We start from the raw sequence: 14,511 nt of genomic DNA, 5'->3' as shown, positions 1-14,511 counted from the left end.
CAAGTGCCAGGCAAGGACCATCTCCAACAAGAGAGAATCAAACCATCGCCCCTTGATGTTCAAAGGCTGAATCGCCCACTATCAATATCCTGGGGGTTATGATTGACCAGAAACTGAACTGGACTAGCCATATACATACTGTGAATACAAGAGCAGATCAGAGGCTAGGAATTGCGTGATGAATAACTCACCTCCTGACTCCCGAAAGCCTGTCCACCAGCTACAAGGCACAATTCAGGAGTGTAATGGAATACTCCCCACTTGCCTGGATGAGTGCAGCTTCCACAACACTGAAGAAGCTTGACAGCATCCAGGACAAAGAAGCCCGCTTGATTGGCACCACATCCACAAACATTCACTCCCTCCACCATCGATGCACAGTAGCTAGTGTGTACCATCTCCAAGATGCACTGCCAAAATTCACCAAGGCTCCTTCAACAGCACCTTCCAAACCCACGACCTCTTCCATTTAGAAATACAAAGGCAGCAGATAGATGGGAACACCACCACCTGGAAGTTCCCCTCCGAGCCACTCACCATCCTGACTTGGAAATATTTTGCTTCACTGTCACTGGGTCAAACACCTGGAACTCCCTCCCTATCAGCATGTGGGTGTCCCTACACCACATGGACTGCAGTGGTTCAAGAAGGCAGCTCACTACCACCTTCGCAAGGGCAACTAGGGATGGGCAATAAATGCTGGCACAGCCAGAGAAGGCCACATCCCATGAATGAATTTTAAAAATACAGTTGGGAAGCAGTGGCCCTGGGAATCTTCAACATTGATTCCTAACCCCATGAAATCTCATAGCATTAAGTCAAACAAGGGCAAGGAAACCTCCTGCTGATTACCACATACCTGCACACCCCTATCCCCGCCCTCCACACCACCTGGAGGAAGCACTGAGGGTGGCAAGGGCACAGAACGTACTTTGGGTGGGGGACTTCAATGTCCATTAACAAGACTTGCTCGATAATAGGAACATAGGAACTTAGGACCAGGGATAGACCTTTCAGCCCTTCGAGCCTGCTCCACCTTTCAATAAGATCATGGCTGACCTGTTTATGGTCTCAACTCCACTTTCCTGTATGCCCCCATAACCCTTGACTCCCTTGCTGAACAAAAATCTGTCTAACTCAGCCTTGAATAAATTTCATGACCCAGCCTCTACTGCCTTCTGGGGAAGAGAATTCGACAGACTAACAGCCCTCTGGAAAAAAAAAATCCTCATCTCTGTCTTAAAGGGAAAACCTCTTATTCTTAAACGGTGTCCCCTAGCTCTTATCAAACATCCCCTCAGGATTTTATATGTTTCAATAAGATCACCTCTCATTCTTCTAAACTCCAATGGATATAGGCCCAACCTGTTCAACCTTTCTTCATAAAATAATCCCTTCAACCCAGGAGTGAGTTGAGTGAATCTTCTCTGAAGTACTTCTAATTCAAATATATCCTTTGTCAAATACGGAGACCAAAATGACCAAAAATGGTAACACCATTATTGACCAAACTGGCTGAGTCCTGAAGGCCATATCTGCCAGAAAGAACCAGCAGGAGAAAAAAACCTATTTGATCTCATTTCAACCAATCGACCTATTGCAGATGTATCTGTCCATGTCAGTAATGATGGGAGTGATCAGCATGTGATGCATATGGAGATTAAATCCTGTTCTTACATTGAGGATATCATCCATCTGTGCTCCAGATCAACCATGCCTCTAGACATGATGTAGTGATAATGTCACTGGCTATTAATCCAGAGGGCCAGTCTAAAGTTCTGGGGACGTGGGCTCAAATCTCAACACAGCAGCTGGTGGAATTTAAGTTTAATTAATAAATCTGGAATATAAAGCTAGTCTCAGGAATGGTGACCATGGCAACTATCATTGATTATCATAAAAACCCATCTGGTTCACAAAGGTCCTTTAGGGAAGAAAATCTGACATCCATAGCCGGTCTGGCCTATACCTGACTCCAGGCCCGCAGCAATGTGGTTGACTTTTAAATGCTCTTTGAAATGACTGAGCAAGCCACTCAGCTCAAGGGTGATTAGGGATGTGCAGCAAATGCTGGTCTTGCCAGCGACACCCACATCCCATGGAAGAATAAAGAAAGAAAAGCTGTTCCTGTTCATCCACAATATTGACTGACATCTACCTGACAATGTCGAAAATTGCCCACTGAGATCTTATCCGCAAAAAGCAAAACAAATTTAACCTGCCAATCACCATGCTATTAGACTCCTCTCCATCAGGAAAGTCTTCAAACAACAACAACTTGCATTTGTATATAGTGTCTTCAAAGTCATAAAATCACAATATAAAACAAAGTGTGACACCTGACCCCATAAAGAGATATTAGGACAGATGGTCAAACGTTGGTCACAGAGTTAGGTTTTAAGGGCAATCTTAAAGGGAGGGAGAGAGTTGGAGAGGTTTAAGGAGGGAATTCCAGAGCTTAGCGTCCTGGCAACAGAAGGCACAGGCACCAATGGGGAGTGAATAAAATCAAGGATGCTCAAGAGGCTGGAATTGGAGGAGCACAGAGATTGCAGGGGATTTTAAGGCTGGAGGAGATTACAAAAATAGGGAGGGGTGAGGCCATTGAGTGGCAAGTAACATTCATGCCACACAAGTGCCAGGCATGACCATCTCCAACAAGAGAGAATCTAACTATCTGCCCTTGACATTCAATGGCATTACCATCACTGAATTCCCCACTATCAACGTCCTGAGGGTTATCATTGACCAGAAACTGAACTGGACCAGCCTCGCTGGACTATTCAGTTAGAAAAGTGAATGAATTAATAAAAAGTGAAGATTTAGAGGAACTTGATGAAGTACTCAAGGTTGGTGAGGGCATTTCAATTTTTGTACTGATCCTGTATATTAGAGCACAGGCAGGGAGGGGAGATGGTGGACTAGCATTCCAAAGACCCAGGCTAATGTCCAGGGGATGTGGGTTCAGCTGGTGGAATTTAAATTCAGTTAATAAAATATGGAATTATAAAACCAGTCCCAGTAATCATGCCCATAAACTATCATCAATTGTTTTTACGACATCTGGTTCACTAATGTCCTTACCTGGTCTGGCCTACATGTGACTCAAGACCCACAGCAATGTGGCTGACTCTTAACTGCCCTCTGAAAGCAAGGATAATTAGGGATGGGCAACAAATGCTGGCCTTGCCAGCATGCCCACATCCCATGGAAGAATAAACTTTAAAAAATTATGACTGGCCTCTCCCTCCCATCCTGCAAGTGTCACCCCTAAAGGTAGGGTTCAGGATCACCCCACCCATTGTGCAACTCTGGGAATCCCACCACAAAACAAGGACCTGGTGCTTTTGCCATTGACAGCATCAAACACTCCGAGCCAGTTAGCATCCGATTAGGGACAAACCCATTTGGAACTGGATTGAAACAGGTTCAACTCACTCCAGGAAAGAAAGGACATCAAGCAGGTTAGTTAAATGTCTGAGAAACACTGATGATGTAGCCATGTGATGGGCACCTGACCCAAAAACAGAAAAAGAGAACAGCATATTAAATCATTAATCCTCAAATAACACTGGGGAATCAGAGAGCATAGAGCAGAGTTTGTGTGTGAACAGGTTACTAGCAAAGCAGAGTGAAACTGTGGCCATCAAATGACAAAGGTGACAGCAAAAGCTGGAGAAAGTCAAATACTCCCACGATGACAACCAGCCTCCTAATCCTTCCAACACTTCCTCACTATTCCCCAAATGGGGAAAAAATTGTGTGGAGATACCACACAAACTTTGTGGGTGCAGACAGATGTGTGTGGGGTGTATATGCAGAGGCTGAGGTGTGCAGACAGCTGTGTGTGGGGTGTGTATGCAGAGGGTGGGGTATGTACACAGGGCATAATCTTGTGGGTACTATGGGAATACACAGCACGTGGTGTGCGTACACAGAAGGCATGCAGTATGCAGGGTATGTAGAGGGTCTTTTACCCTTCTTTCTCCTCTCGGTGAGCTGCTTCCTCCTGTTGAGCCACCAGCCGATCTTGGGCCTCCTGAAGCTCCTGTTGGATCTGCTCCAGCCGACTCTCCAGCTGCTGATTGGTCAGTTTGAGCATCTCGTTCTCAGTGATGGCCTCGTCCTGTTTACTGCGCAGAGAGACAAGCTCCGCCTGTACCTTGGAGGGAGGAACATACAAAGTGACAACATTCAATCACCAATGAAAAGATTATTACCAATTATCACCTAATTCACAAAAAATGTCTTGTCAATTCTTGGTCTCTCAGTCTGCCTGAGTCTCTCTTTTAACCTTTTCCCTCAGAGATGTGGTGATGAGTTGCAGGATCTGGTAGACCATGCCCATTTCCCATGGCCACACCAGTGAGACTCAGAATAAAATCCTCACTAATAATTTCACAAAAAATGCATCGTGAATGATTCCTTGATAGCACACTTTTTCATATTAATTCCTAGGATATTGGCATCACTGACTGTGCCAGCATTTATTGCCCATCCCTAAATGCCCTTGAAAAGGTGGCAGTGAGCTGCCATCTTGAACTGCTGCAGTCCATGTGATGTAGGTACACCCACAGTGCTGTTAGGGAGGGAGTCCAGGATTTTGACCCAGTGACTGTAAAGGAACGGTGATATATTTCCAAGTCAGGATGGTGAGTAACTTGGAGGGGAGCTTCCAGGTGGTGGTGGTCCCATGTATCTGCTACCCTTGTCCTTCTAGATGGCAGTGGTTGTGGGTTTGGAAGGTGCTGTTGAAGAAGCATTGGTGAGTTCCTGCAGTGCATCTTGTAGATGGTATACAATGCTGTCACTGTGCATCGGTGGAGAAAGGAGTGAATTTTTGTTTTGTTCCTTCATGGGATTTGGGTGTTATTAGCTGGGCCAGCATTTATCATGGATGGGGTACCAATCAAGTGGGCTACTTTGCCCTCAATGGTGTCAAGCTTCTTGAGTTTTGTTGGAGCTGCACTTATCAGGCAAATGGAGAATATTCCATCACACTCCTGTCTTGTGCTTTGTTGATGGTGGACATGCTTTGGGTTGTCAGGAGGTGAGTTACTCTCCGCAGTATTCCTAGCCTCTGACCAGCTCTTGTAGCCACAGTATTTATGTGGCTATTCCAGTTCAATTTCTGGTCAATGGTAACCCCCAGGATGTTGATAGTGGGGGATTCAGCGATGGTAATGCCATTGAATGTCAACGGGTGATGGTTAGATTCTCTCTTGTTGGATTTGGTCATTGCCTGACACGTGTGTGGCGCAAATGCTACTTGCCACTTAGCAGCCCAAGACTGGATATTGTGCAGGTCTGGCTGCATTTGGACATGGACTGCTTCAGTATCTGAGGAGTTGCAAACGGTGCTGAACATTGTGCAACCATCAACGAACATCCCCACTTCTGACCTTATGATGGAAAGAAGGCCATTGATGAAGCAGCTGAAGATGGTTGGGCATGGAACAATACCCTGAGGAACTCCTACAGTGATGTCCTGGAGCTGAGATGACTGACCTCCAACAACCACAACCACCTTCCTTTATGCTAAGTATGACTCCAACCAGTGGAGAGTTTTCCCCCCTGATTCCCATTGACTCTAGTTTTGCTCGGGCTCCTTGTTGCCACTCGGTCAAATGCTGCCTTGATGTCAAGGGCAGTCTCTCTCACCTCACCTTAGGTGTTCAGCTCTTTTGTCCATGTTTGAACCAATGTAATGAGGTCAGGAGCTGAGTGGCCCTGGCGGAACCCAAACTGGGCGTCAGTGAGCAGATAGCACTGTTGATAACCCCTTCCATCACTTTACTGATGATTGAGAGTAGACTGATGGGGTGGTAACTGGCTGGGTTGGATTTGTCCTGCTTTTTGTGGACAGGACATTCCTGGGAAATTTTCCACATAGCCAGGTAGATGCCAGTGTTGTGGCTGTACTGGAACAGCTTGCCTAGGGTCACGGCAAGTTCTGGAGCAGAGGTCTTCAGTACTATTGCCGGAATATTGTCAGGACCCATAGCCTTTGCAGTATCATATTTCTTGATATCAAATGGAGTGAATTGAACTGGCTGAAAACTGGCATCTGTGATGCTGGGGACCTCCGGAAGAGGCCGAGATGGATCATCCACTCGGCACTTCTGGCTGAAGATTGTAGCAAATGCTTCAGCCTGATCTTTTGCACTGATGTGCTGGACTCCTTCATCATTGAGGATGGGGATATTTCTGAAGCCTCCTCCTCCAGCGAGTTGTTTAATTGTCCACCAGCATTCATAACTGGATGTAGTATGACTGCAGAGCTTTGATCTGATCCATTGGCTGTGGGATGTATTAGCTCTATCTATCACTTGCTGCTTACGGTATTTGACACACACGTAGTCCTGTGTTATAGCTTCACAAGGTTGACACCTCATTTTTAGGTATGCCTCATGCTGCTCTTGGCCTGCCCTCCTGCAGTCTTCATTGAACTGGGGTTGATCTCCTGGCTTGATGGTAATGGTAGAGTGGGTGCTAGGATGGGCCATGAGGTTACACATTGTGCTCGAGTACAATTCTGCTGCTGCTGAAGGCCCACAGCACCTCTCGGATGCCCAGTCTTGAGTTGTTAGATCTGTTCGAAATCTATACCATTTAGCACAGTGGTAGTGCCACACAACATGATGGAGGGTATCCTCAATGTGAAGATGGGACTTTGTCTCCACAAGGACTGTTTGGTGGTCACTTCTGCTGACTCTGTCATGGACAGATGCATCTGTGGCAAGCAGGTTGGTGAGGATGAGGTCAAGTATGTTTTTCCCTCTTGTTGGTTCCCTCACCACCTGCCGCAGACCCAGTATAGCAGCTATGTCATTTAGGACTCGGCCAGCTTGGGTCTGTAGTGGTACTACCATGCCACTCTTAGTGATGGATATTGAAGTTTCCCACCCAGAGTACATTCTGCGCCCTTGCCACCCTCAGCGCTTCCTCCAAGTGATGCTCAACATGGTTGAGTACTGATACATCAGCTGAGGGTGGGCAGTACGTGGTAATCAGCAGGATGTTTCCTTGCCCATGTTTGACCTGATGTCATGAGACTTCATGGGGTCCAGAGTCAATGTTGAGAACTCCCAGGGCAACTCTCTCCTGAAAGGCCATCCCCAGGGATGGCGATGGTGGTGCCTGGGACATTATCTGTAAGGTATGATTCCATGAGGGTGACTATGTTAGGCTGTTGCTTGACTAGTCTGTGAGACAGCTCTCCCAATTTTGGCACAAGTTCCCAGATGTTAGTAAGGGGGACTTTGCAGGGTTAACAGGGCTGCGAATGCTGTTCTCCTTTTCGTTGCCTAGGTCGATGCCGGATGTTCAGTCCAGTTACATTCCTTTTTCAATTTTTAGCGGCTTGATACAACTGTGTGAATCAGAGGGCATTTAAGAATCAACCACATTGCTCTGGATCTGGAGTCACCAGACCAGGCAAGGATGGCAGATTTCCTTCTCTAAACGACATTCGTGAACCAGGTGGCTTTTAACACCATTCGACAATGGTTATCACTAGACCTAGAAGGCAAATGCACATGGGATACAGGGTAATTTGTTAAGGTGGATTCAAAATTAGCTTAGTTGTAGGAGACAGAGGGTGATGACAGAAGGCTGCTTTAGTGACTGGAAGCCAGTGTCCAGTGGCATACCACAGGGATCTGTGCTCGGTCCCCTATTATTCGTCATTTATATAAACAACATAGATGACTATGTGGAGGGTAGGATTAGTAAGTTTGCGGATGACACAAAGATTGGCCAGATGGTTAACAGTGAGGTTGAGTGTCTTGGGCTACAGGAAGATATAGATGGGATGATCAAATGGGCAGATAAATGGCAGATGGAATTTAACCCTGAAAAGTGTGAGGTGTTACACTTTGGAAGGAGTAAATTGACAAGGAAGTATTCAATGAACAGCATGACACTAGGAAGTTCTGAAGAACAAAAGGACCTTGGCGTGTGTGTCCATAGATCTCAGAAGGCAGATGGGCATGTTAGTGGGGTGGTGAAAAAGGCATATGGGACACTTGCCTTTATCAATCGAGGCACAGATTATAAAAGTAGGGAGATCATGTTGGAGTTGTATAGAACTTTGGTGAGGCCACAGCTGGAGTACTGTATGCAGTTCTGGTCACCACATTATAGGAAGGATGTGATTGCACTGGAGGGGGAGCAGAGGAGATTCACCAGGGTGTTGCCTGAGATGAAACGTTTAAGTTATGAAGAGAGGTTGGATAGACTTGGATTGTTTTCATTGGAGCAGAGAAGACTGAGGGGCGACCTGATTGAAGTGTACAAGATTATGAGGGACATGGACAGAGTGGATAGGGAGCAGCTGTTCCCCTTAGTTGAAGGGTCAGTCATGAGGGGGCGTAAGTTCAAGGTGAGGGGCAGGAGGTTTAGGGGGGATGTGAGGAAAAGCTTTTTTACCCAGAGGGTGGTGACGGTCTGGAATGCACTGCCTGGGAGGGTGGTGGAGGCGGGTTGGCTCACATTCTTTAAAAAGTACCTGGATGAGCACTTGGCACATCATAACATTCAAGGCTATGGGCCAAGTGCTGGTAAATGGGACTAGGTAGGTAGGTCAGGTGTTTCTCGGGTGTCGGTGCAGACTCGATGGGCTGAAGGGCCTCTTCTGCATTCTGTGTGATTCTGTGATTCAATACTTCCAGATTTTTTATAGGATAAAAATTCCACCATTTACCAGGGTGGGAATCAAACCCAGGTCCCCAGAGTAAAAACAAAAATACCTGGAAAAACTCAGCAGGTCTGACAGCAGAGAGGGATACAGTTGACGTTTCAAGTCCTTATGACCCTTCATCAAGCCTATGTTTTGGTTCTGATGAAGGGTCATACGTACTTGAAACATCAGTTGTATCCCACTCCGCAGATGCTGTCAGACCTGCTGAGTTTTTCCAGATATTTTTGTTTTTGTTCTAAATTTCCAGCATCTGCAGTATTTTGCTTTTATCCCCAGAGGATTACTCTGGGTCTCTGATTTACTAGTCCAGTGACAATACCACTAAGCCACTGCCTCCCCCACACACCTTCCCCAATCTCTCTCTCAGTCACTCTCATACTCTTTCCATCTCTGAGTCTTTCTATCTCTCTTTCTGTCTCAGTTTTCTTCTATCTCTCTTAACCACTCATCCTTCCCATTAGATTCTAATTCCAAAAGTGCTGCTGTGCTGCAGAACCCAGTAAGTTTCTTTCCCACCTGAATTCCAAACACACCACCCCAAACCCCACCCCCCCTCCGCCAGAATGTAATGGGGAGAATTGTGAAACTGAAGGTCTTTATCCAAGAATCACCCATTCTCTGGTTTATGAGGAGATCTGAGTATCTCGGTGGAGATAGACAGCAAGGGTGAACCACGCTGCAGGACTGAGGCCTTCCTTCTGCACTAACAGTGGAGAAGCCTGGTTCCTAGGCCTAGCTACCTCTTTGATTGTCTCTGCTGCTCCGTCTCTTGCTGAAGTTGTTTCTGTTTCCTCATGGACTCCATCTCCATCATCGCCCGTCGACATGGTTACATCCTGACCTTCAATCCTTGGGTGAGAGAGCCCAGGATCCTCTCCCAGGGGGGCTGCTTTGCCCGAGGTCTTGTGTGTCACATGGCGTCGGACAGAGTGAGTTCTCTGAAGTCTGTGGAGCAGGAATGACAGAGGTAGAAGAGCCTTACTTTGTGTTCAACAGGAGTGACTGTAATTGAGCAATTGCTGTTAGTATTCAGTTCTGTAACTGGGAGGGAGGGAGGGCTGCCTCAGGGAGATAGTAAACTTTGAAATATAGGAAAGATGTGCAGCAAAGGATCACAGAAATGAAAGACTTGCATTTATATAGCACTTTTCACACCCCAAAAGTTCTTTCCAAAGCACTTTACAGCCAATGAAGTACTTTGGAAGTGAACTCACTGCTGTACTGTAGGAAGCACAGCAGCAAATTCATGCACAGTAAGATCCCACAAACAGTACTGTGACAATGACTGGATAATCTGTGTGATAGTGATTATGGCATAAATATTGGTGAGTACAGCATCATAACTCCCATCCTCTTTTTTAAAATAGTGCCAGTGGGATACTTTATATTTACCATACAGGCTTGATGAGATCTAGATTTAACACCTCATCTGAAAGACAGCACTTCTGACACTGCAGCACTCACTCAACATTGCACTGGAGTGCCATCCTTGATTTTTTTATTTAAGTCTTGGGGTGGCATTGTGAACCCACAAGCTTCTGATTCAGAGGTGAGTGTGTTACAAATTGAGTGATGTCTGACAGACTGAGCTGATTCACTATGATGCTGCCTGATCTGAACAATAGGAGTACACACAAAGACTTGGAAATCTGGGGCTGTTCTCATTAGAATTAAGCAGGTTCCAGGGTGATTTGATACAACAGTTTAAAGTTCTGAAGCGATGGTTTGGGAGAAATAGCTACGCAGGATGAAGGGATATAAAATGATGTGTGAAAATGGGGTTTTACTGACAGACTACTGAATAGAAATGGACCAATTACACAGTTTTGTCAATCAAGGAAAGCAGGAATTTAATACAGACCAACACTGGGTCATGAAAGAGAAATTGTCTGGAATGCAAATGGGTATTGAGCAAAGGAATGGAGGAATAGAAAGGTCAGGAATACAGTCTAGTCGAAGCAGAACAGCTCAAATAGTAACAGCAGTGAATCTCCCGATTGTGTTTGGGGCAGTTTCCTGGAATTATTTGCATTATAACAAACAAGAGAACAGGCCCATATGAAATAAGGAGCCGGTTTTAACTCTGTGGAAGTGAATTGGTTTTGAATGGGTTAAGTCAGTCACTTGGTAATGAACTGGAATTAGTGGACAATCTGACAGTGAGGGAGCATCTTGCAAATATTGAGAATAAGAAGATTGAACACGGGGGCGGGGGTAGAAACAAGACTCACAAACCAAGGTTTTTACATTTAAGGAAACTTCAAAGGAATGGGAAATAAATTGTCCAGACTAACTGGGGCTGAGCTGTTAATAGGTAAATGGGTAAATCTACAGACAAGCAGTGGGAAGTATTGAAAGAAATGTATGAACAATACAAAACCAGTATATACCCAAAAAGGGCAGAATCTTACTGAAGTGTCGGTAGCCTCACCTGGCAGCTGGAAAGCTGCCGAGGGACCCGCGCTGACTTCCTCAGGAAGGCCTGTTGAACCACGTGCCAAGCAGATACTGCCGACATCAACAGTGGGTCTTCCACTGGAATCAAGACCCCAGGGACAGAGATCTTCCCCACCGACAGCAGCCAGCCAATCAGAAGCCGGCAGTTTTTATGCTCAGCAGGGCCACTGGGGAGGCCGTGGCTGCTGCTGGAAGGTCAGGCACCAGAGCCCCAGGGTCCCAGAGCTGCCCAGAGGGCAGGAAAGTAATGTGGGGGTAGGGTTGCCGGGGTGGGGGTTGCAGGTAGAGGACTGTAGGGGGGTCAACAGCCAAGGTAGGTGGAAGGCTTTCAGCATCCCCTGCTTGCCAATGCCAAGTGCCTCTATTAGGCGCTGAGTGTCTTTGATCGAGGGCACCCACCCCCAAGGGAGGTGAAAAGCTGGTTTCAGTTGTCATGCAAGTCACATGTCGACAGACCCGCCTGCCACTGGGTTAACACCAGCATTGGTAGGTCTCGAATTGGCCACGTCAGGGACTCAATAGTTTGATACAGGCCTCCCGCCCAGAACATAATTCCCGTGGCGATGGGAAGGGGGCGGGGTTCTGCTATGACACCACCCAGCCAAATTAAATGTCCTTCTCATCTCCAAGCTTGTCACCAGAGAGAGCAGACAATTTTGTATCTGTTTTCAGTGCAGAGGAAGAGATTCCAATACCAATGGGAGAAGGAAACCCAAAATCAATTCAATGGAAGAGCTTATTGGATGAGGACATCAATGAATGGAATGTGTGAAGAGGCTCCATGTGTTGAATGCTCCATCACTGTTCCTGTGGGATACTGCTGGGAGAGAATTCAGGAATTCAACCGCCAATTCACAACTTGCTGTAGTTTGTGTCCCATGGTGTTGTGGGTGAGAGAGATTGGAGGACAAAGCAGTTAATAATGTGTGCCTGGGAAAGGAGCTGGAAATATATCTGTGACATCAGATTGGAGGATACAGGGATGGAGAATGACTGAGATGATCAAATGCCCCATGGGACACATCACCTCCTGGGGATCTCTTACCCTTCTTTCTCCTCTCGGTGAGCTGCTTCCTCCTGTTGAGCCACCAGCCGATCCTGGGCCTCCTGAAGCTCCTGTTGGATCTGCTCCAGCTGACTTTCCAGCTCCTGATTGGTCAGTTTGAGCGTCTTGATCTCAGTGATGGCCTCGTCCTGTTTACTGCGCAGAGAGACAAGCTCCGCCTGTACCTGAGAGGGAGGAACACACAAAGCGACCACGTTCAATCACCAAATAACAGTAAACCTTCTCATTAAATGTATTGTAAACCAGCTCTATTCATTGGTAATAATAAAAGCAGGAAATATTGGAAAAACGCAGCAGGTCTGACAACATTTGTGAAGAGAGAAACGGAGTTAATGTTTCAAATCCATTTGACTCTCCTTCAAAGCCCAAGGGAGTCACAGAATCATTCAGACATGAAAAGTTCCATCTCCTGCAGATTTCCTTTGAGGTACTTTGCCCACCGAGTGACTGTGAATCAGTTTGGAAGATTCTGCCATTATTTCTCCTGCTCCCCCATCCCGATTCACATCCACAGTCAGTGTGACTCCATCCCTGGCAGTCAGCCCCTGCCCACTGTCTGAACACAGTGATGGTACATGAACCCTCACTGCTCTCCCTCTGGTTACTGTCCATGTCCAAGATCTCACCCTCAGACACACACGGACTGTGACTGAATTCACCCCATATTCCCTGCTGTGTCCATCCTTTATTACCTGTGGATCAGCTTCAACGGAACGCCATCTGTCACTGCCGGGAGATTGATCCTGCTCTCTGTAATTAAACCAAAGAATCAGACAGACAGGGAGAGAGTGTCAGAGATAGTGACAGGAAGAAGGCTTCCTGGAGACATTTATTAGATTTCCTCAATCACAGGCACCTCAATCCCAAATCCCAGACCAATTTCCCTGTGCCTGCTGTTCATCAGGAATTTCCTGGGATTGGGAACTGCATTCACTGTATCAGTTTGAGTTTAGACATGAATATTCACTGTTCCTGTGTACATGAAGTGCAGCATTTGTACAACATACTGCCTGTGTAAGTCATTTGCAGTGTGCGTACACAGTGTGAGGGGTGCACATGGTGTTGTATATTTTATACCTCAGATCTGAAACATGACACTAGTTTCTATGTGTGTAACAGCTTTTATTAACAGTGCCTTAAAATGTCTGCTCCTTGCTTCAGCTCTGGCTTCTGGCTCTTTTTGCAATTTGTTTACTGGTCTGAGTCCACACACAGGCTTAATCAAGCACAATGAGCATCAATAGAAAACAGATTTATATAAGCAAACACAGAATAATTGAGCACTATGTACACTACAATGTATAGAACCTTGGAAAAGTTACGGCTCAGAAAAAGGCCATTCTGTCCATCGTGTCTTTGCTGGCCGAAAAATTAAAAAAATTAAAAACTAGCTGCTCATTTTAAACTCACCTTCCAGGTCTGTAGCCTTGCAGTTTATAGCATGTTAGGTACAGATCCAGGTACCTTTTAAATGAGTTGAGGGTTTCTGCCTCCACCACCAAATCAGGCAGTGAATTCCAAACACCCTCCACCCTCTGGGTGAAGAAGTTTTTCCCCATGTCCCTCTAATGCTTCTACCAATCACCTTAAATCTGTGCCCCCTGGTAACTTACCTCTCTGCTAGGGGAAACAGGGCATCCCCGTCTACTCTATCTAGGCCCCTCATAACCTTGTACACCTCAATCAGGTCACCCCCTCAGCATCCTCAGTTCCAAGGAAAACAACCCTAGTTTATCCAATCTTTCCTCATAGCTGCAATTTTCAAGCCCTGGCAACATTTTTATAAATCTCCTCTGCACTCTCTCCAGAGCAATTATGTCCTTCCTGTAATGTGGTGACCGGAACTATACACAAAATTCCAGCTGTGGCCTAACCAGTGTTTTATACAGTTCCATCATTACATCCCTGCTTTTTTATTCAGTACGTCACCCAATAAAGGAAAGCGTTTCATAGGCTTTCTTCACCACCTTATCTACCTGTCTTGCCACCTTCAGGGACCTGTGGACATGCACTCCAAGGTCTCTCACTTTCTCAACACATCCCAATATCCTCCCATTCATTTCCCATTTATTAAGTATTCCCTTGTTTTGTTTGCCCTCCCCAAATGCATTACCTCACACTTTTCTTGATTGAATTCCATTTGCCACTTTTCTGCCTATTCAACCAAACCATTGATATCATCCTGGAGTCGACAGTTATCCCCTTCACTATTAACTACATGGCCAATTTTTGCCTCATCTGCAAACTTCCCAATCATGTCTCCCATATTTAAGTCCAAATCATTAAT

General features: G+C 46.0%; 1 protein-coding gene across 1 annotated transcript in view; it reads right to left on the bottom strand.

Moving 5' to 3' along the window:
* Positions 1-14,511, bottom strand: part of LOC121281737 (centrosome-associated protein CEP250-like) — a 199,001-nt gene that overhangs the window by 31,383 nt on the left and 153,107 nt on the right. The window contains exons 49-52 of the mRNA XM_041194658.1: positions 12,917-12,974; positions 12,204-12,388; positions 9,442-9,646; positions 3,978-4,162 (exon numbers count right to left, since the gene is read on the bottom strand). Of these exons, the coding sequence (XP_041050592.1) occupies positions 3,978-4,162; positions 9,442-9,646; positions 12,204-12,388; positions 12,917-12,974 (633 nt within the window). The remainder of the gene's footprint in view (positions 1-3,977; positions 4,163-9,441; positions 9,647-12,203; positions 12,389-12,916; positions 12,975-14,511) is intronic.

This window comes from Carcharodon carcharias, chromosome 9, assembly GCF_017639515.1.
Source record: "Carcharodon carcharias isolate sCarCar2 chromosome 9, sCarCar2.pri, whole genome shotgun sequence".
In the NCBI taxonomy this organism is placed as follows: Eukaryota; Metazoa; Chordata; class Chondrichthyes; order Lamniformes; family Lamnidae; genus Carcharodon; species Carcharodon carcharias.
This window is presented reverse-complemented; position numbering and strand designations above follow the sequence as displayed.